Source organism: Rousettus aegyptiacus, unplaced genomic scaffold (genome assembly GCF_014176215.1).
Source record: "Rousettus aegyptiacus isolate mRouAeg1 unplaced genomic scaffold, mRouAeg1.p scaffold_m13_p_14, whole genome shotgun sequence".
Classification (NCBI taxonomy): domain Eukaryota; kingdom Metazoa; phylum Chordata; class Mammalia; order Chiroptera; family Pteropodidae; genus Rousettus; species Rousettus aegyptiacus.
Genome location: NW_023416289.1, coordinates 14,369,778 through 14,392,252, shown reverse-complemented (window position 1 = coordinate 14,392,252; position 22,475 = coordinate 14,369,778). Strand labels below are relative to the sequence as shown.

At 49.8% G+C, this 22,475-nt stretch overlaps 1 protein-coding gene across 1 annotated transcript; it reads right to left on the bottom strand.

Moving 5' to 3' along the window:
* Nucleotides 1–4,799: 4,799 nt before the first annotated feature.
* Nucleotides 4,800–6,687, bottom strand: CIAO2B (cytosolic iron-sulfur assembly component 2B). The gene is made up of 5 exons (XM_016163041.2): nucleotides 6,512–6,687; nucleotides 6,281–6,360; nucleotides 5,893–6,018; nucleotides 5,414–5,459; nucleotides 4,800–5,010 (listed from the first exon to the last, which is right to left on the bottom strand). The coding sequence occupies exons 1-5, from the start codon at nucleotides 6,651–6,653 to the stop codon at nucleotides 4,913–4,915; spliced, it is 492 nt and encodes a 163-aa protein (XP_016018527.1). The 5' UTR covers nucleotides 6,654–6,687; the 3' UTR covers nucleotides 4,800–4,912.
* Nucleotides 6,688–22,475: the final 15,788 nt, after the last annotated feature.

The window sequence follows — 22,475 nt, the reverse complement described above, 5'->3', positions numbered from 1 at the left end:
GGGATCCCCCACCCTCCTCCTAAGCCCTCACACCCACCGAGACCCCGCCCCATCCGCCAGGGAGGGGCAGAGGCAGACTTCCCGGACAAAGAAAGCCAGGGTCTGAGTGGGGGGGGGGGGGGGCAGGGAAGGAGGGGGAAGGAGGGAGAATATGTGAATGGTGCCGAGGAGGTGGTGGCGATGGAAGCTGCCATCATGGATGGGGTCAAGGATCAACCTAGTGTGCCAGCTCCCCTCTGGGGAAGAATTAGGTCTGGCCCTTTAAAAGTGAATTCTCCCTTCCCTCTAGCAAGCAAGCAGAACAGTTGTGGGCTGGACAGACTTCACACTTCACCCTTCTGTGCCCGTTGACACCCACTCCCCACAGGCCCATATCTGACCTAGAATTTAGGGGTCCTAAATCCAGCATCTAGTCTCAACACCAAGTTCTTCCCACTCCCCTGGGGATTTGAAGATTCTACCTGATGAGTCTGTCCATCTAGGTGAGGGTTAAGTGTTATTTCATGAGCTTCTGGGGACCCTTGGAGAGCTATTTGGGAGAGGGACAAGGTAGGGAGGCCCTCTGGCAGTGTGGTGCAGGTAGAGGTGCAAGCTTGAACCCTGGGGAGAGACCACAGGTCCAGAGAAGGGAAAGGATGAACTCAGCACCACCTCGTCCACTCCCACCCCACCCCCAGCACCCTCCAGACAGCTGCCAGCAACTCTGCTAAAAATACCTGGCCCTGGCCTTAGCCCTGGTCAATTGGCTCCTGGGCTGGATGTTGCCCAAAGTTGGGGAAATCCTGGCAGGCAGGTGTCAGATGCCAGCTGGAGCAGATGGGGGTAAAACTGGACCAGGAACTGAATCAGGACTGGATCCAGGCACTTTAAGAGCCTTCACTATCTCCCTACTTCCCTCTAGCTCCAGACTGAGCCTGCTGTTCAGGGCACATGCAGAGCCTGGAGATTTAGACTCCCAGCCAGGAGGGGCATAGATAAGGGTGGGGGTGTGTAGCTCTTACACAACTTGTTGCCACCGCTGCCCAGAGCTCACCCCCTCTTCAGACCTAGGGCGGGCACCAGAGCACAGAGGGGAGATGTGATGAGGAGGCTTGGTTTCTAGTCCTGGCTCTGCCTCCAGGTTTCTGGGTTTTGCTTGCATCTTAGCCTGAGGGTGCCCATATATAAATTAGGCATGACCTATTCCTCCTTGCTCATTTCTGGGGTGAGGATTAGGAGCAGGCAGGATAGGAGGCACTTTGTGACGGGGACCTGGTATCAGACTCTGACGCTGGTTGTGATGAGTATGGCAGGGGTTTAGGGGCACCCATTCAGGGCTCAGGTGACATCACAGCCCTGGTGGGCTGTTGTAGGTTGTCATGGAGACCTGGTAGGGCTCTCCTCTGGCTGCTGTGTCAGTTTCCTTGGCAACATCTTAGAAGACCTTGAAGTAAGGAGGGACTGGCTAGGTATTAGGGGGTTCATGCAGGCTCTTCTCATTCTTGAAGTCCCCAAGGTAGGCAAGGGCCAGAATGAGGGGTGGCCTATTGATTTGTGTCCTTCATGTGGTTTTGGGAAGTCTTGGAAACCTGGGCAACCCCATGTGGGCTCTAGCTTCTTGGACTAGGTCCAGTGGGAAGAGGAAATCATGGGTCGAGCCTCATTTCAGAGGATGCAAGTGTCAAGAGCCAGCAAACCACATCCAATCAGAATACTGACTGGGCTGCTTATGGCCCCTCCTACCCACCTCATACATGGCTCTGCCATTGAAAAGAGCCCTGGATGTCCAGCAGAGGGTGGGTATGGGTGGGGGTGGGTACCTGTGGCCCTTCCCAGCAGGGAGCCATGCAAAGAATTAGGACTGGGTTTCCCCTCTGGTAATCTGAGCTCTTGACCTCATCAGTATTTCTTCATTGCCACGGGAACTGCATCCACATTGGGCCACTCAGGCCCCAGGCATTCCCCAACAGGCCAGACACACCACAAGCCTAGGTATGGCCAGAGGCTCCAGGAACCAAGACCAGGACATGACCTTGAGACATCCCCACTCCCACCTCCTGGTCCTCCCGGCTCTTTAGACAGCCCAGCCTTCAAATCCCAGTTCTGCCCCTCGCCAGTTGTTTTACCTCTTTCCATTTATCCTGGCTAAACCTCAGTTTCCTCCTGTATAGAACAGGGATAATCTCTTCATGGGGATTGTTATAAGATATAAACATGAAAGGCAGATGTAAAGTGGTTGGCACATGTTTGGCAAAAGTTTTATCTCAATAAAACTTTTATTATTGTGCTTGGTTGGATAAGGCAGGTTAAGTGAACCCATGGGCCCTATCCTGTTGCTTCTTTCCTATTTCTGTCCATTCTTTCCGGAACAGTGGTCTGCCTAGGAGAGGGACAGATGCGGATACCTCTTCCCTTTCTCCTATACCCATTTCTCTCTGTGGGACCCCACACCCTTCCCCTTCCCTCAGGTAGCAAGATATTGCAAAGGGAACTTAGCTGGGTTTTGGGACCTCCGGTTCGCCTCACACAATAGCCTCCATACCCCAGTTCTTCTGTTCTAAGGCTCAAATCATTCATTCATTCCACTGACCTCTACTAAGTACCTATTGTATGCCAGGCCCTTGTGCTATGGGCATGATGATGAGCAAAAATCAACATAGCTAGGCATGTTCATACATGTCATCTAGTCCCTGGGTCAATCTATCTTAGCTATGATTTGCTGTTCCCATTTTGTAGACGTGGTAACTGAGGCCTGAGAAGTCACAGGCCAAAAACAACACCTGGTGGAAGACTTAAGGGACCTAAAATTTCACATCTACCACCCCCCCCCCCACCCTTGGCCCTTTACCCCTGTCCTCAGACAGCAGCTGAGTTCCAGAAAGTTCCCTGGGCATTAGCCCAGGATTCACAGTTGGCGTCCCTGCAGGCAGCCAGGGGCCTGGCACAGATGAGTCAAGACTGACAGGGGACTATCTGATATGCTAGCTGTGACATAAGTGGCTTGATGTCCCTCGCCCACCATAACCTGGCTGCCAGGAGGGCCAGCTGAATGACTCAGTGTCATCTGCCTCCCCCATGACCTCCCACCCCAAGCTGAACAGACACCACAGACACCTTACACAGACTGGGCTATCAGTGCAAAGGTACGCATGTGGTGAAAACTACAGTCTGGTCTTGGTGGCTGGGAAGGCTCCCTGGGACCTGAGGGGCCCTGGCTGGTCACCTTGCCTCTCTCGAGCACTGAGCTTCTTCATCTGCGGAAATGAGGGGTATAACGCCTGGAAGATCATCTAAAAAATGGGCCCCTTTAAAATCTCCACAGAACAGTCCCAAGCAACTGTCACAACTATCCCCACATTACACATGAAGAAACTGGGTGACATGATGATGACTTCACTTCTCAGAGCTTGGGCAGCCAGATCTTGGTCAGTAGGTGGTCAAGCCACTCCCTCCTGGAATTTGGGGTTAGGGGTGGGCAGAGGCCCTTCCATCCAGGCAACAGCGCCCCCTGCCAGCTGAGCAGTATCTGCTAAACTGCTCAGGTTCCTCTACTCAGTAGCTTGAAGTCTTAAGAAATAAATTACTTATTCCAGAAACTCATTTCTTCACCTGCAAAATTGAAATAATAGTAACTGCCACACAGAACTGGATCAAGAATTCCCCGATTACACAGTATATGTAAAGACTTCTGCCACTCCTAGGACAGGCTCATGTTGTCAGTGGCACTAAAGAAAAGATTTGCCAAGTGCCAGGCTCCCTGCTGAGGCCTCTGGACAGTAACAATTGAGCCTCAGCAGGAATGAAACAGGCAGGGCAAGGCTTCTTAAATTCTTCATTTACCCTCGGAGAAAGGGAGACAGGAAATCATAATAATATGGCTAACTGGCTGATCTGAGGTCTAAGCCCCAGAGTCTGCTCTTGTAACCAACAGTGCTCTCTCTGGTCACAGAGCTGGGGGAGCCAGAGGCCCCAAACCTGAGCACCTGGGGTGACACATACCCCCATCGTGCTTGTGGAGAGGGTGCTTCACGTTCCTTTCAATGGAGAAATCTATTGTCACTGCCCTGACCAAGGAACCAGACTAAGCACCATCAATGGTGGGTCATGATGACATCACATATCTGCTGGTGGATGCTAAAGGATACATACAACACTCCTGGGCAAGGTTCTCTTTAATAAACTCAAATCTGAACTCAATCAGCTTCTAGTTTACAGACAACACAGCAAAGAAACAGATCAGATTGAGGGGCTTCTAAAGGACAACTCACTTGAAGTTTTCAAAAAAGCGTGTCAAGAAAGATAAAAAGGTGGGGGGTGGGGAGACAATTCTAGAAGAGGCTAAAGAGAGATAATAACCAAATGTAATACATGGACTTTGATGGGAGCCTGATTAAAAAACAACTATGAATGAAATTTTGAGGACTCGATATTTTATATTAGGGAATTGTTCTTTTTTTGGCTAGATAACAGTACTGCGGTTATCTTGAGACACAGGATAAAGTATTTAGGAGTGAAAGGTCATGTGTCTACAGCTTACTCTCAAATATATTTATATTACACACATATAAGTAAAGCCAATGTTACAACATATTAACAACAGTTGAATCTAGGTGGTGGGTATAGGTGAATCTAGGTGTGTTCATTACACTACTCTTTAATGTTGTGGTATACTTGCAACTTTTCTTAATCAAACCATTGGGAGAAATTTTTTAAATGAACTGCACCTCATTGACCAAGTCTGTATAGGCACTCACTACCACCCTCTCCCCTAAACCCAGAGTGACCCCCACCAAGATGAAAGACTCTAAGGCACACTTGGGAAATGAATATAAATTAAGGGTTTATTACAAAATGCAAAATGTTTCTCACTGTCAGTGATTCCAGAAAACAAGGCCATGAGCCATGGGTGGGGCTGGAGGCAAAGAGCCAGTGCTCAGGAGCGGGCCGAAAGGCACTGGTTCACAACCTCCAGCAGATGGGTGTTCTCCAGAGCAGCTGCCACCCGCTCCTTATCTGCAAGCTGCTTGTTCACTGGGTGGAAAAGAGGGAGTGGTGCAATATATGCATATTCCCACCAACAAACTCCCCTGCCCCCTTCTCCATCACTTCCTTCCCAGGCCCACAAACCTTGATCAGGCTACCCCAACCACCGGAGCCCACACCTCTCTCAACTTCTGGGACCCCTCCCACCTGGCTGTTCATGTCTTCCTCCTATACTATAAAGTCTGATAAATCCTGGTGCTGTGTAGTTAGGAGAGGGAGAGGATAGGAGTGGGGAAATACAGTAAGCACAGGAGACTCAAGTGAATCCAGCTTCAGTCTAGGCTGCTACCACCACTGAGGAGTCATCCACCCAGCATCCCATCTTGCTCCATAAACCACCATGGCAAGGGGAAGCCTCAGGGCCAATGCCTCAACACCAGCTCACACTTACCTGCATGCTCTGAGGCGTGGGTCCCTGGTGTAATGTGCACGTCCATCTGGGAGGGAGAGAGGCAGAGCCTGTCTACCCTCTTCACTCTCCCCCACTCACCACTTCCAGCTGATCCTTCTTCCTAATCATGCTTCTGGTCTCTGGCCCTTCTAGTACACCCCAAACCCATCCATAGTCACTCTATCTCTACCCAACGGACTGGCCAACTGCTGTTACAGGCCTGCCTGTGCCCCATCCCTGTTCCATATCTACTTATAGTGCCCTACTGCCATTCCTGCCACACTCACCACTCTTCTGCACTTGCAGCTCAGGCCTTTATTCTTGTTGTCCCATTCAACTGAAAAGCCTCCTCCTAGTTTCATCTCTGCTAGCTGGGATCCTCCCAGGTCTCATTCTGATGTTCATGTTCATGCTTTCATGAACTCCTCAGTAGAAGATGCTCACCCTTGTCCCATCCCCAGGGCTCAGTTCCAACTTACCTTGAAACGCTGGGGAAGGGATCGCAAAAGCTTGACTTTGATGGACAGACCAATAAGGGTGGCCATGCTGCAGTGAGGAATGGTGGGTGTGAAGGCCACAGCCACTGTGCTCTCAGGGTCGCTTACCTGGTTTGGAGGGACGGTGGGCAATATAAGGAGTCATGCCCCTTTCAGCCCAGAGACGCTCTTAATTTTTTGCACCAGGCAAGTCGTCTAACCTCTATGGGCCTCAGTTTCCTCATCCATAAAATGGGCACACCAGTCCTCCCTTCCAAAAGATCCCCTGAGGAGTCCGTGAGCTGAGAGAGCACCAGCCCCTTAGGGCCCAGCTGAGCTTTTCTGATTCTCCCAAACAAGGTGCTCCCCTGGGACTCTGGGAGTGACTCACCTGAACCCGGACTTGCTCTACTACGTTCAATTCTTCTAGTGTCAGTGGATGCTCTGGGTCATTGATGGAGCGAATCAGATGTGGCAAGTAAAGGAAAGGGGTCTTTGAGCCTTTGCCCACTCAGAGCCCTCCTCCAGGGATGCCCGGCCCAGATACAGCTTCAACAACTATTGGACATCACTTCATCCCCCCTCCCGGCTCAAGAACCAGCCCGCGCCCGTCAGCGGATATCGAAGATCTCTCGCGCATCGATGCTGTCTGGAACCTGCTCGTCCTCCTCGCCCTCCGTCACCGGCCGCTCCCCAGAGCGCTCGTAGATAAGAGGGTTGGCGTTTTCCAGGAGGCCGCCCCCCACCCCGCCGCCGCCCACCATCGCGGAACCTCTACGGACCTCAGTCGGTGTGCACTTCCGCTATTAACGGCGCACTTCCGGGGAACTGGAAGCGGGCGTGGCTGGGCAACGGAGTCGTGTGAGGGACACGCAGAGCTGCCAGCAGTCGGCCTAGGCTTTGTATGGTGCGTTGGCCTCTGTGCGCTCTCTACGCCGACCCGGGAAGACGCGACCGTTACACCAAAGGCGGCGGTGGGCGGTGCGAACCCGTAGCGTGCTGGACGGCGGAGGCCAAGGCGGGTTCTCGGGGGCACTGAAGACCCTCCTGAGATTGAGCCAGGTGTATCTTCAGGCACCACTTGCTTGGAAGTCGGCCCCTTAGGCTGAGCAGGCACTCCTGCCCCGGGTTGCCTCTATTCTGGCATGGTTCGGTACCTTGCTGGGTCCTCATAGCGCAGAGTAGAAGGCGTTCTTTAAATGTTTGTCAAGTGAATAAAAGACCGTGAACTCGATATTGGCGGGAGGTGGCGAGAGGGAAAGCCACGGGGTGGGGATGGGAGTGTCTTTAAGGTAAGTGCCACAGTCACCTGTGCATTTCAAAAAGCAGGCTACGACCAAGTAGAGTGGGGACCGTCGGAGGCCCTCAGATTAGGGACAGTCAATAAGGGGATGAGGAACCTTGAAGGCTGACCCAGAAAACATCCCTGAAAGCGAGGAGGAACCTTCAGGATGAAGAGCATTCACACCTCCTTGCCTTCCTTCATTTAGTTCCCTTCACTCTGAACGAAGGTTGTTCCCATTTCTCCATCAATGGGAATCTTGATGATGCACCTCTTCGCGGAAGCTCTCCTGGGTTCCTTGCTTCTTTCCTTCTCTTCCCTTTTCCCGGCTTATTGCTCCTTTTCTGGTACCCAGAATACCCTTGTCAGGCCCGTGACTATAAGAATAGTGAACTCGAGTTTGAGGAAAGGGTTCTTGGTATTGCCGAGGGGTTTGGAGAAGCCTCGCAGCCCCTTCCCAAGTGGCCTAAGAGGGCCCAGGCAGAGAAGTAGCGGCACCAATGCCTACCTGACACTGGCTTTTGCCTGCTCAGTGCCGCTCTCCTGCCAAACCCACCTTGTCTCCGGCGCGCCCCGCCTTCTCCCTGCCCAGCCCAAACTCCCTGAGAAAAGTACTCACTAATCAGCGGCTATATGGGCCCCTGGGCAGTCTTTCGGCGAAGAGCAGCATGCCCTCTGTGAGCCGACCATGAGGCTGGACAGACTTTGCACAGGGTGGAGTATCGTGGCCAGTGGACTCCTGCTTCTTTTCGTTCCGGATCAGGGTGAAGCTCCCGCAGGTATGCCAGGTACCGGGGTCGGACTTGCCAAAGTCTGCAGAGGCAGGAACTGAGGCTGCCAGAAGAAAGGCTCCAGGAAGGAGAGAGCCTGTGGAGAACTACAGCGTAGGAACCTTGAGCCCGGATGTGGGCCCTCTGAGGCACAGAGAGGGCTGTCGGAGGACACACAGCCTCGAGGGGCGAGATTTCTGAATAGCGCCTCAGGACATGTACCTCCTAATGTTTGTAGTGGAGATGGCACTGCCCGTGTGTAATAATATTTCCCCCCTCCTATCTTGCTCAGGGTGTTGTGCCTTTGGCCAGAGGGGTGCACTGGCACCCACTTAGTGCCCCTCCAAAGGAGCCCCAGGCAAGGTTACTAGCCCTCTGGGAATCAGATTCTAGAAGTCCCTGCCCCCTCCAAGCCTATTGGAGAAGATTCTGTGTCCTCTTTACCCCACGCACCTGCCCAGGAGAGAGGGCACGTCTTGGCCTCCAGATCAAAGGTGATCTGGCTTTGTGCTAGCTCTGGGTTATGTGGACTCCATGCCTGGGGTGTTCGCTCCTGCACCCCATCTTGTGGGGCATGGTCCTCTTACTATCCTTCCCCTTCCCAGTCGAATCTGCCCCAGAAGCATTCACACTCATCCCTCCCCCATGGCCCACCCTGGGGAGCTTCCGTCCTTACTGGCCAGCTGACCAATATCTCCAAATTCACCAGGACCTTCCAGCACAACTATCTGCTAAGCCTCACTGATGCCTCACTTTAAAAATGTTAATATTTTGGATTGGACCCATGTTCTGAAAGAAATAAGTGACAAAACCATCTGAGAACACAGGCGATAGGTCTGGCTCCCTACTGTCCCACCAGTCCTGGCTCCTCCACAGGAACCATCGAGGTTCCCAGGGCCTTCCACACACTGTCCAGGACTTTGCCCAAGAAAGGATGTGTGCATGCATCCTTGGTTTTCACCTAAATGGTCATAAATTCCCTACCTTTGTGGCACCCTGCTTTTCCATTTCCTTACACAGGGGGTGACCTCTCCAAATGGTAAAGCTTCTGCATATTGTTTAACGGAAGGGCTTCTCTTCAAAGAGGAATCATCCTTGATGTAACTGGCTCCTGATCAGAGACATTTCAGCAGGTTTATCCTTTGCTATAAAAAACATCAGGCATTAGAGACCGGTGGTGGCAATGAATTACATGGACAGACATCACATCTGCAAAGAGCTGTGTATAGACAGCATGTAACTCGGGAGAGGGATTGCCCTTTTGACTCAGAAAGGCATTGCTCAATTGCCCTCTTACTGTGACCTTACCCAAACCAGGCGGCATCAATCATGCTGACCCATGTTGATTTGATAGGTATAGGGTAGTTTAACTCCCTGAGGATTTTTCTTTTCATTTTTTACTCTTTATTATTAAATCAGGCTCAGATCCTCCAAACTCTGCAGAGGCAGAACCTGAGCCTGCAGGAGAGAAGAAACCAGGGAGATGGGAGTCAGTGGAGATAACAACACTGAGAAACCTGGGGGGCCTGACTAGATGCCTCCCTGGACCTTGAGGCACAGAGAGGGTCGGCACTGCCCAAGGCCACATAGCACTGAGGGGCTCCCTGTATGAGGTAGAGTATAACATAACAAACCCAATACACCCGTAATCTACCTTCAACAATTATCAAAAACCTAGGTTTTTCTGGACTACCACCACTCCCATGCACCATTATTTGAAAAAATCCTGAACATATCATCTGTAATTTTTTATCATGTCCTACTAAAAAAAAGTATATGTACATATATATATATATACACATATACATAAAGTCAAATATCTAGTCAAATGTTTTTATCTATAAATGATATTTACAAGGTTTTTTAAAAATCAGTATTCAATTAAAGCCCATACTTTGAAAACTGGTAGATGTGTTTCTTTTTTTAATAACAGCTTTGAGATATAATTCACATAGCTTACCATTCACCTATTTAAAATATATAATTCAATTGTTTTTAGTATATTCACAGAGTTCACTACATCAATCCCCCTTTCCCCCCAACATGTGGTCCTTTGTAACTGGCTTCTTTCACTAAAAGAAGGTTCATCTATGTTGCAGCATATTCAGAACTTCTTTTTATCACTGAACAATATTCCATTGTAAGGCTATGATACATTTTATTGATCTATTTATTAATCAATGGACATTTGGATTATTTTCACTTTCGGCTGTTATAAATAATTGTGCTGTTAACTCTCATGTACAAGTTTTTGTGTGGACATACATTTTCAGTCCTCTTGGGTTTATACCTTGGAGTGGAAGTGCTGGGTCATATGGTAACTCTGTGTTTAACCATTGCAAGTGCCAGACTATTTTCCAGAGCATCTGCACTGTTCTACCTTCTCACCAACAATGTATGAAGGTTCCAATTTTCAACATCCTTACTAATATATGCTGAAGGGATGAGCAGAGACACACATCTCCTGCTGAAGGGATGAGCAGAGACATACATCTCCCTAGGCTCTAGTTCTGCCAAATGTTCTCTGCCACCAGCAGAGGTGTCTCTGGGAGAGGTTCTGAAACTGATGAATCTGCCCCTGCCACTCACCTGCATGTCTGAAGACTGCCTGTACCTCAGTATCTACACACCTGCCCATACCCACAATGGCTCTAACCTGCCTGTGCATGCCATAGCCGGCTGGGGTGTGGGAGGATATTTCCTCTGCAAGAAGATTAAGAAGAACAAGATCAGCCTGGGCCCCACTGCAGTGTGGACCCTGTTGAGAAGCCTCTCAGTATCAGGTCCATGAGAGTGCTTCTTACCCAGCATGGGTGGCTGACCTCTGGTTCCCCAGGGCTGTTGAAGAGTGAGCAGAGAGCCAGGCCTTGAAGGGCAGAGAAGGAGCCAGGGACAGGCTAGGGATGGTGATTGTGGTGGGGGATGACCAGTGTGCTGGACTGGGATTGGCTCTGACCTGCACACTTGTCCTCTTGGTCTCTGTGGCTGAAATCCCTGAGGAGGAGGAGCTTCTGAGCAAGAAGATGATGAAGTACTGGACCAACTTTACTCCAAATGGGTGAGATGTCACACCCCTATGTCGACCTCCCTGTGGGGCTTGAACCCATCTCTTGTTTGTGGTGACCTCATTAGCATCACGCGTCTTTAATTGCTCAATGATCCTTTCCCCAGTTTCAGTACCCACAGGGACAGAGAGGGGCCTTATGGGTGCTAGACACCTGGTGCATTTCCGGATTACTCAGAACAGCTATGATAGTGCTGTGTTACCAGCAAAGCCTCCCTCTGATGGGAAGAAACAAAACAGCTGCAGTTGCCCTGCCCCCTGGTGGAGCTGACACTCCAGCGCAAGGTAGTTTCTTTCCTACTACTGGAAACCTCTCCACTTCCAACAGCAAGGGTCTGCCCCACTGGCCTGTGTGTGACCAGGACGAGCAACACCTGCAGCTGAACATGCAGCCTGCAGTGGGCTGGGCCCTGAAGGCTCACAGGCTCCAGTTCTGGACAAAGACCCTGCCTCAGAAAATCCGGGAGCTAATGGGAACCGAGGAGAGGCACATAGAGCTGTAGCTCCCTGTGTCTGGAGGAGAGGAGTGGGCTTGCATGCAGGTAGGGGTTTGCAATATGTGCCCACACACACCTACTGGGGAGTCAGTAGTTTATTTCCTCTTTCTCATAGCCATTCATTCATTCTTCCATTCGTCCATTCAGCAAATATTAAGAACCTACTGTATTATGCTAGTTGCCACACCTGCCATGGAACCTCTCTTGTCAGACACATTCAATAAATCCTGCCACAAAGCTGTAAAGGGACATATGCCAATGGAAGTTCACCTTCCCCAATACCCTACTGGGCCTGGGCCCCATTTCCCTTCCTCACAGCCACTCCTCCTCTCTCTCCCTTTGAGGGGGGCCTTTTGGGGAACGTTGCCCGCACCTGGCTCTCGGCAAGCCCCATGTGCTTTCATATCTGTAAGGGGCCACAGAAAACCTGGATACCAGGAACCTGAGAGTTCTGAGATGTCAGCCACTGAGGCTACCAATTACTGAGAATGTAGAAGTCTCTGTCCCCATTCAGTGTCCCTCTAGATTAAATACCATCTATCACTGACATTTAAACAACCCACCCTCACACTTATCTGTGCCTCATGGAAGTGATCAGCTCCATTTTTTTGTAAGAAGCAAGAATGGGCTTGTCCATGGGCCCGTGGAGCCTGCACCAGTTGCGTGGTGGCCTGAAGAACCACGTCATTTCCTCTGTTGCCTGTCTCCTGAAGTTTGCCTTGATTCTCAGTGGTTCCACAGACACTGTAGGGCCCAAACCTACATGATCATACACATCCATGAAGATATTTTTCTGTGGGATGTTTCCTGGAAGTAGGATTAAGGGGCCAAAAGGTCCAGACAAATCTAGGAGATAGGACTCTTGTCCCCTGGCACGCAAGGGCCTCTCCATCCAGGGAGATCTTCCCTTGTCTTCTGGGATTCCCCTCGTCAGCCAGCCCCCTGCCATTGCCCTCTCTGCTGAGCATCCCCGAACTCATTGCAGGCGTTCACATTAGAGTTCCTACTTATCTCCTTGTTTTCCTTAAACTTTTATCCCCCCCCCCCCATGTCTTATCCTTCCCCACAAAAGAAACTCTCATGTTTTATCTCAACATGCAAAATTACCAAATTGTGTTCACTCGGCCTCTCTGTTCCACCAAAAGCACTTTCTGTCACCAAGAGGCTGTATCCCTCTTCTCATAGACCCAGGACTCCCTCCGTGTTTTAAATTCTGACTAACTTGCCCTCTCTGGGCACTAGATTTCCAAGGAGAAAAGTCCCCTTTCTTTCTCTCCGCTGTAATTAAGCCCAATCATAGAGCCTCTTGAAATTGGGCTTGAAGAATGAAGATTCCCTCATTGCCCACTCTGGCCACTAGATGGCAGACAAGGATAACCTTAAACTTGGGCTGACTTGAGCTTGGCAGAGGGAAAAGGCTTTCCTTACAGTAAATACTGACTGCATAACACTTTTCCTGCATCCTGAAAGTATTTATTGAGCACCTGTGGTATGCATGCATCTGTATGTTTTTCAGTCCTGCAGATGCACACTATCCTTCCCAACAGTAGTCTACCAGGACTAGTTTTTAAGACTAGTTTCAGTAATTCGGAGCAATAGAAGCATTATTTTTTTAAATTAATTTATTTATTTAAATTAGTTTCAGGTATACAGTACATTGGTTAGACATCTATAATGACCATAAAACGATCCCCCCAATTGCTCCCTCCTTCCCCTGGGCCTCCACTTAGCCATCAACTAATGCTAACTGCATTCCCTCTGTCATGCTCCCCGTGCCCAACTATCAACTACTAATTTGTATTTCTTTAACCCTTCACCCCATTCTCCCAGCCTCTCAACCCTTCTCCCCTCTGTCCATCACCAAATTGTCCACTATATTTGTGAGTCTGTTTTTGATTAATTTGTTCTTTTCGTTCCTTAGATACTGCATATAAGTGAAGTCATGTGGTATCTTTCTATCTTATTTCACTTGGCATAATAAGCTCTAGGTCCATCCATGTCATTGCAAATGGTAGGTAATCTGATTTTTTTAACAGCTTTATTGTAGAATAATTTACATGCAATTAAATTCACCCATTTTAGGTGTACAGTTTGATAAATTGGGGTAAATGTGTAAGACATATAAACACCACCACATCAAGTTTCAGAATGCTTCTATTGCTCCAAAAAGTTCTTTCGTGACCCTTTGCAGTCAGTACTGCTCTGACCCTAGTCCCACGCAACCACCGAATTGCATTCTGTTACTATAGTTTGCCTTTTCTAAAATGTCATAAAATGGGATAGATAATTTTTTAAGGGCTTCTGTCACTTAACATACTGTTTTTGAGATTCAACCAGCAGTTGTTTTCTTTTATTGCTGAGTAGTATTTCATATATAATATGCCACATTTTATCCACTCACAAGTTGACAGACATTTGAGCAATTTCTATTTTTTGCCTACTTTTAATACAATTGCTATGAATATATTTTCAGACAAGTCTTTTTGTGAACTTATGCTTCCATTTCTTTCAGGTAAATAGCTAAGAGTAGAAATGCTGAGTCATATGGCAAGTGTATATTTAACTTTTAAAGAAAGTGCTATTCTGTTTTTCAAAGTGACTGTGCCATTTTTGCATCCCCACCAACAATTGAGGGTTCCAATTGTTCCATACTCTCACCAACCCTTGGTCTTATCAGTCTTTTACATTTGATTAATTTAAATGTGTGTAGTGATATCTCATTGTGGTTGGTTCCCTCTCTCTCTTTCCACCCCCCACTCTGCCAATCAGGGTTAAAAGAGAGGATTTAGAAAGCTGCACTGGTTATTTTTGGCAGGGGAGAGGTTAGACCCTAAGGCTCTCCAGCTCTAGGTGCCAGCTGGAACCCCAGGAGAGGATCTGGCATCTTGTGTAGGCATGTCCCTCGCCCTGTCCCTCGTTGAACCAGCACTTTCAGCCGTTTGAATTAGCACATATTTGCCTTTGCCCCACACTCTCCACTCATCCTCCCACTTCCTATTCCCAACCAGCCATGTTCCTGACACTGAGGCCCAGAGGTAACTCCTGCCTTCCCTTGGGATTGGAGTGTCTCCCAAGCCAGCAGGGAGACAGGCACCATGAGGGACCTGTGCCCCGCGGGAAGAACAGGTTTCCATTGGCTCTGGTTCTGTGCCTCATATTTTCACACATATAATTTCACTTCTACCCTGTGAGGTGGTTCTAATTATCATCACTGTTTTAAGGATTAGTAAACAAAATACAAAAAAACAAAAAACTGGCCCAGAGCTGTGAAGTAACTTGTATAAGATCACACAGCTAGCACTTGACAATAGCCAGGATTTGAACACAGGAGGTCTGGCTGTTAAGTCACATCTTCCCAGGACCCTTACCTGCAGACCTCAGCTCCCCCTACCCAGGAGTCTAACAGCCACTTGAGGGCAGTGCCCTGCTTCTTACCTTGAGGATTCTCCAAGGGAGTGAGCCTATATGAGAAAGTCACCCCAACATATACCCCAGGTATCCTCAGTTCTGGCACCCTGTGCAGGTGTGCTCAGGCCCAAGGCCATGAATGTTTATAAGAGCATCAACCAGCTGCTATGGTAAAGGGCTTATCAGTTTTTCAAACGTTAAACATAGAATTATCATATAGCGGCAATTTCATTCTCGGATATACAACCTAGAGAAATTAAAACATACGACCACACAAAAACTTGTACACAAATGTTTATAGCAGTATTATTCATCATAATGAAAAGGTGGAAATAACCCAAATGTTCATCGATGAATGAATGGGTAAACAAATTGTAGTATAGCCATATAGTGAAATATTATTCAGTCATAAAAAAGGAACAAAGTACTGATGTTTGCTACAACTTGTATGAACCTCAAAACATTATTATGCTAAGTGAAAGAAGCCAGACATAAAAAGTCATGTATGATTAGTTTTATGTGATATATCCAAAATAGGTAAATCCATAGAGGCAGAAAGCAGATTAATGGTTATCAGATTATCAGAAGCAGAGGGGTGGGAGCTGAGGGGACAGGGATGTAAATGGGAATTGATTACTTAATGGGTACGGGATGTTTTGCTCAGATAAATAGTATTACAACTAGAGAGATGTGTTAGCTGCACAAAATTGCGAATACACTAAATGTCACTGAATTGTATACTTTGTCATGATTAAGTGTACGTTATGTAAATTTAACCTCAATTAAAAAAAAAAAGAGCTTGTAATTCAATTTCCTCCACCCTGCATCAGGACTTAACATGCAGGACTAAACATTAGTACCCCCCCCCCCCCAGGTCTATTGTCTCCTTCAGAGCGGCACCAGAGTCACTGTGGGCCACTGCTCCCTCAGGTCAATAAGTGCTCGAGGTCTCATGGAAGTCATTGAGTTAGGAGAATTGAGTCTTGAACACAGGACTGCAGAACTCCATATCCCAGCCTCTTTCCCTTGCCTGGGGCTGTCATATCATCCAGGCCCCTGCAGGGCATTTTCCCAGCCCTGTCTCCCTCCTCCCCCAGCCTGGGCACGAGGCGCCTGGTGTTAGGGCTGGCCACCAGCTAGACGGGGTGGTTCACTGAGATTTTCCCTGCTTCCAAACCACTCCAGGAGTCCCAAGCATGCACCAGGCTCTTGGGTAGAGAGCTAGGGCCTGAGAATCTGAGGTCCCTACCTCATGGCCATCACCGAAGGTCATGGTATGGATCCATGGGGGCTCTCATAGTTGGCAGCACAACCTCCTACCTCCCCGGGCAAATCAGCCCTGGCTACCTATGGGAATGTGGTAGTAGTCACAGTCTAGTATCGCCTGGGGTGCCTCGGCTTCCTTAGGTGAGGTAGCAGGCCTGGCTGATGAGAGGCCAACTTGTGAGAGGAATTAAAGATCTAGGGTGAAGGTCCAGAGCTTGAACGGAGATGTCTCAGGCAAGCAGAGTGGCTGGGGATCAAGGGCCCTTCCCCCATGCTGTGTGGGTAGATAAGGGTACTCCCTGAGGCTGCCCCTGAGGAAGGGACTCAGCCAAAGCCAGAATTATACAGTGAACATGGTCCTTTGGACAGAAGGTGTTGGCTCCCGGTCTAGGCCCAGGGTCCCAACAAGATGTAGGGGCAAGAAATAAGAGCCAGTCCTGGCAGGCTGCTTAGCCAGGCCTACCCACACCATGTGCTGGGCATATGGATTCCAAATGGCTCATAGCCAGGCAAGACTTGGGGAACAGGGAAGGGTTTGGCATCCTAATGGCTGGTTCAAAGCTAACCTGCACAAGCTGAGGAAAATCTGTCAGGGAAGCCAGGCCATGCTAACCACTGCCTCACCCTCCCCCTAGCCCTGGGGACAAGCATGTACCTGGTAACTGGGGCTTCCTAGATTTGGTGGCTGCTGTACCCTGGGTGCAGGGAAACATCACTTCCTTTGGGGTGACCTCAACTCTGTCACTATCTTTGATGAATCTGCCAGTGCCTGCATTGCGTCTGCCCTGGTAAGTCACCACAAGGCGCTAGCAATGGTGTCTCCTGTGGCCCCAGACCTCCCAGCTCCTCTGCTCTACTCTGACAGCCATCTGTCCCTTACCCTGCACCCAGGTCCTGTCCCTACTGGCTGCAGGGCTGTTCCACAGAGCCATAGCACAGAATGAAATCATCATCATGATGAACTTACTAGATTCTGAACTGTGGCCTCTGGCTCAGGTCTGCATTTCTTTCACTCTTTTATCCACAGGTACCTACCATACCCTTCCCTGTGCTTTCTCTAGGGTCCTAGAAGGGGTGTCACCAGAGGGAACTCCTTGTTGATAGAGAGAGGGATCCACTAGAGTGGAGGAAGCATACTGCCTATGGGAACTCAGAGAAAACCACCAGTGCCACTGGGAACAAGATGATTCAGGAAAGCATCCCTCCCTCCTCACTTCCCTGTGACTCCCTGACCCTTTACAGCCTTAGCACCTATCACCATCCATCCCTGCCAGACTGGCATGTGGTAGCATCCCTCCCCACCCCCGAACCCTAGCTCATTTCCTCGTTCACTCCATAAAACTGTACTGGTACCACTGGCTCTGGGAATTGAGTTAACTAGATAATGACACTATTCTCAAGAGGGGTACAGGGGACTCAGCCACACATTGATAATGACAGTATACATAATGGGAGACACACCAAGTACCTGGGGACCACCCAAGCTGGTGGGCAAGAAAGGCTCGTCAGGGTTGGTGGCAAGTCTCTGGCCAGTCTTGAGGTCCATCTATGACATGATTGCCCCAGCTGTCCTGCAGACACATCCCCTCTCTGTAGGAGGCAGAGGGTTGGAAGGCGAAGTTGATGGGTGAGAGAAGAAAAGCAAGACACTTTTGTCTGTCCCCAGAGCTTTGAGGACTTCTTGGCCTGCAGCTCTAATCCTTGGTTGAGATGTCACAGTGCCTTCAGCAGAGGGCAAACAGGGAGCGAACCCTTACCAAGAAATCAGTATTCTTCCTCTTGGGGAACAGTGGCAGGCAAGGGCACAGATGCAATCCTGTCTGGCTCCTACGGGACCACAGTGGCATTGAGCAGTCTGGGGTGAGACATGGGCCAGCCACCATGAGGAGAAGGGGCTGAAGACCCAGTCAGGCCAAGGGGCGTGAATGGAGGGAAGGCCCTGCATCCCAGGAAGGAAGCCTGCTTGGGAACATCAGTTTCCTGGTCTCCTGACTCCTCCTGGGTCCTCTAACTCTGGTGACCTCCATCCTTTCTCTTTTCCTCAAGGCTCAGTCACTCAGGCATGCAGCCAGGTAACCCCTGGGGTCCTATCTGTTCAGGCTTGGGCCTGACTGGGAGGCCCCCTGCCTTGCTTTGTCTTTCAGAATGTTAAGGCTGCCTACACCAATGATGGCATCTTTTTTCCCAAGAACCCCAAGGTTAAGATGTGCTGAGGAAACACAGTTCTGTATGTCTGGAGAAGTCAGACTATGAGGGTCTTGTGGGCTGCAATGGGAGTGTGGACTTGGAAAGGTTTTAACTAGGGGGCAACATGAACAGTTTGGGGGTGGTGGTGAGAGTAAGGGTGGAGAGCAGGAAGGGGGCCCGTGCTGGCTTCCAGGTAGGTGGAGAGGCTCTCGATTTAGAGCGGACAGACCTGGTGACTGATGGGACATAAAGATGAGGGGAAGGAAGACTCCCCAGAGGCTGCCTGGAGGCGAGTAGGACTAGGCTCAAAATCAAGGGCCTGGCTTTGACCACACCGGATATATAAAAATACCTCTTCCTCCAGGCCTGAGGGTGCCCCACACCTGGTAGCCATGAGAAGCGGGGGAACCACTGCCAGCTTTAGTGTCACCATCGCCAGAGGCCCCTGGAGAGGGTGAGCAGGCCTGCTGGTAAGGCCTCAGATCCTGTCCCACTGACAACTTCCCCTCTTTCCTCCTCCCGCCCAGCTTCTAGTGCTTCCTCCACAGAGAGAGAAGGAGAATAGCCCAGCATGGCCCCAGCTGGCCAGGGAGCATTCGCACCAGGTGGGTGCTCTTGGGATTCCAGTCCTTTTGACTCTCTTTCTCTCTTCCTTGGACCACTGCCTCTCAGGCTCATGGAATGCTCCTCCCCTGCCTGCGAGAGTGTCTGTCCATGAACAACCGATAGCCCTGCCTTAAGGACCCAGAAGCCATGCGGAGCTAAGGGAAACAAGCCAGGGGCACCCGCAAACTCAGACAGGCCAGGGCCTGGAGGGCAGAGATGAGCAAATCCAGGGAGCCTCCCTGCACTGCTGTCATGGCAGGGCCCTGTGAGCAATGTGAGAATGTGACCGCTAGGGGGTACTGCAGGATCAGACCTGCACACCCAGACCCAGTCTCACCCAGGCAAGGTAAAGGCCAGATGCTCCCAGTACACAGACAAGAACGTACATAACCAGCGCCAAACTTAGTTACACACGGGCAGGGGTGCATACTCGCTAACAGAATCTCAATCCAGTTCCACAATTTATTGAATGTGTATTGTTGAGCAAGTTATTTAGCTTCTTTGTTCCTTAGTTTTTCCATCTGTTAAATGGGGGTATTGATAGTGTTTCCCCTTCATAGATCCACTGTGAGCACTGAACAATTATTACTTGTAAGGTGCCTAGACTATACCTGACACGCAACAAATACTTGAAAAATTCTTCCTGGTATAAGTATACTTCAATCGCACTGACAGAAAAAAATTATATGGCTCCCTGACTATAATTTAAAGATGGAAGCATAGGGGATGTTAGGGAATGTCATCGTAATTTTGGCATGGATCGCTTCCACCTTAAGATAACTGTTGGGCCTGCCCAGAACAGGTGGCAGATTAAGCCCTGTGATGTTCTGAATGGCTGCCGAGTTCCCTCTCAGGGATGAGACCCTCTTAGGGTCTTAGGGCAGCCATCATCCAAATTCCTCCCCCCTCTGCCTGCAGCCTCCCCTTTTGGACTTTTAACCCACCCACTTCTCAACATCTTCAGTTCCCTGCCCAGCTTGTCTAGCCCCTTTCTATTCCGAGAATAGAAAGAAACTTGGCAGGAAGATGCCATCTCTGTTCCTTAGGAATAGTGGTGCCCACACAATCCTTCTCCCTCCGTCTTGGCCCTTGGGCCTGTCTTCCCATCAGCCCCAGACCCCTCATGCCTTGAGGACATCATTGCCGACTTGAGCCCCTCCCGAGGTGGGGTTGACCTTCCCTACTGTCCCTGAGTTAACTTCTCCTGATTCCAGGGGTCCTGACTGGGTCCCTAGGCACCAGACAATCAACCAGCAGAGACTTGCAGAGCTCTCCTCCATGCTTAAGCTTACTCACATGCATCTTATCCCCAAGGTCTCTGAACATTCCTCTGGGGTCTTGAGTGGATCCCCACTTTACAGATGAGGAAATTGAGAATTAGAGAGGGGAAATGCCTTGCCTGAGGCCAAAGGTTACATTTGAATCAAGTAATAGTTTCTGATTCCCAGCCTTTTCCCCTGGCTGGCCAAGCCCCTCCCAGGGCATCCTATCTGCACTCACCACCCATGGCTTTGTTTTGGCTACCTTCCCCCACTCCCACCTCCTCTACCAACACCCCTAGCATTGGCCTCTAGGCCTCCTCAGCGTTGGTCATCCTGAATCCCTGCTAACCTGAAGCTCCATAAGGTTCCCTGATAGTGCCATCCTGACAGACACACTCTCTCCCCATGTCTGAAGCTGCTACCTTTGATGCTCTTTGGAATAGAGAATAGTAACTCCCCCCATTTTGACAAACTTTGGTGAGGGTCCTCTCACAGTGGAGGAGCTTGGGCTCGGGGTTTCCACTCAGTGAGATGATTCTTCCACTCGTTCAGGTACCCTTTACTGCCCACTGTGGGTAGGAGGTCAAGCCAGAACCCTAGTGGGCCCAGAACCACACTCTCAGCCTTCACCCAGACTCACCGCCTGCTAGACCAGCTCTAGAGCTCAGGTTCCTCCCCCTAGGACCTTGGACTCACCCTGCAATCTGGCCTCTAAGGACACTCCACCCCACTTGTCAGAAGCCCAGTAATGGACCAGGTGGGGCCTCAGTCTCTCAAAAACAAACAAATAAACAACAACAACAACAACAAAAACAGAGGATGCCAGGTGACTCAGGAGAGGAGTCACCTAGTATTAAATATCAGAATCTCAACTTCTTACCCTTAAGAATGTTTCATCAGAGCCACCTAGCTGACCTGGCTACCCACCTGACATGCCCTGTGTGTGCACCCCCAAACAAGAGCTGCTGTGAAGTGATCTTGATCCTAGTTCTGTCCTGGTGCTTAGGCCTGGCCTACACTTGGGGCCTTGTCTTGTGGGAAGATCGTGAAGTTCTCAGTAAATTGATACATGATGAGAAAAGAAATCATCACGAAGCTGCTCTGAAGTACCAGCACCTTGTTGGTGGGGAGTCACACTGTTAGGGGTGCTCAGTTTGGTTTGACAAAACTAATGTCCACCCCCCCCTCTTTTATTACCAAGTAGTGGCTCTTAACAAAGGGCTCCCAGCCAGAATAGATATCTTTATTGGGGAGCTTGGGGTTTGGCATGGGATCAGATGGCTGCTGGTGGCAAAGGCTTCAAGGGCAGGCAGATCTCATGCAGCAAAAACACAGGGGTAAGAATCAGCAGGACGTTCCCTTTTCCTCCCAGGAAGTCCCCTTTTCCTCTCCCTCCCCCAGGCCAAAAACTCCTAGGGGTTCTAGGCCTGGGCCTAAGTCATTAGTGTGCCCCACCTCTAGCCCAGTTGGCACCCAGGCTTCAGAGTGGGTATGGCTTCCACCTAGAATACCACCAAACAGCCATTATCATTGGTGGCAAAGGAGTACCTGAGTACCTGGGTGATTTCGATGACCATGGCTAGAAGATGTTACAAAACCATGTGATGGACCTAGCTGGGATGCTACCTTTGTGTACTCCACACTGCAGGCTGCTCACTGCCACTGCAGTCTGTGGGGACGCACCCTATCCACTCGTGCAGCTTGCCAACTGAGCTTACTAACTGCTCACCCACCATTTCTGTACCTCTGGGCTAGCGTAGGATTCCAAGATGCCACAGAAGAGGCAGCATGCTGTTAATTATAAGAAAGAAGGGGCTGTTCCTTAGGGATGAGGACAGAGCCAAGGCCAGCCTGGAGGAGACAGCCTGGGGTGGTCAGGAAAGTATCCTGGCTGAGAGGACAGGCTTAGGGGCATCTTAGAGATCTTGGCCAGGCCATCTTGGGGTTGGGGAACATGTGTATGGGAGACTAAAAGTGGAGCTGGAGAAGGTAGACACTGAAGACATATTCAGAAGAGGAAAAAAGGTCTCCATGATACTTGCCATAATCTGAATTAAATTTTAGCATTCCCAGTTTGCAGATGAAAAATTGCAGTTTAGAAGGGTTAAGTGACTTGCGCCAGGTCTCATGGCTAGTGAGTGGTGCTAGACGGGATTCAATTCTGCTCTCTTGATACTGAAGGCCAAGCTCTTCCCCTGCTTGATGCAAGTGGATGGGGTGGATGAGGAACCTAGGCCAAGACTT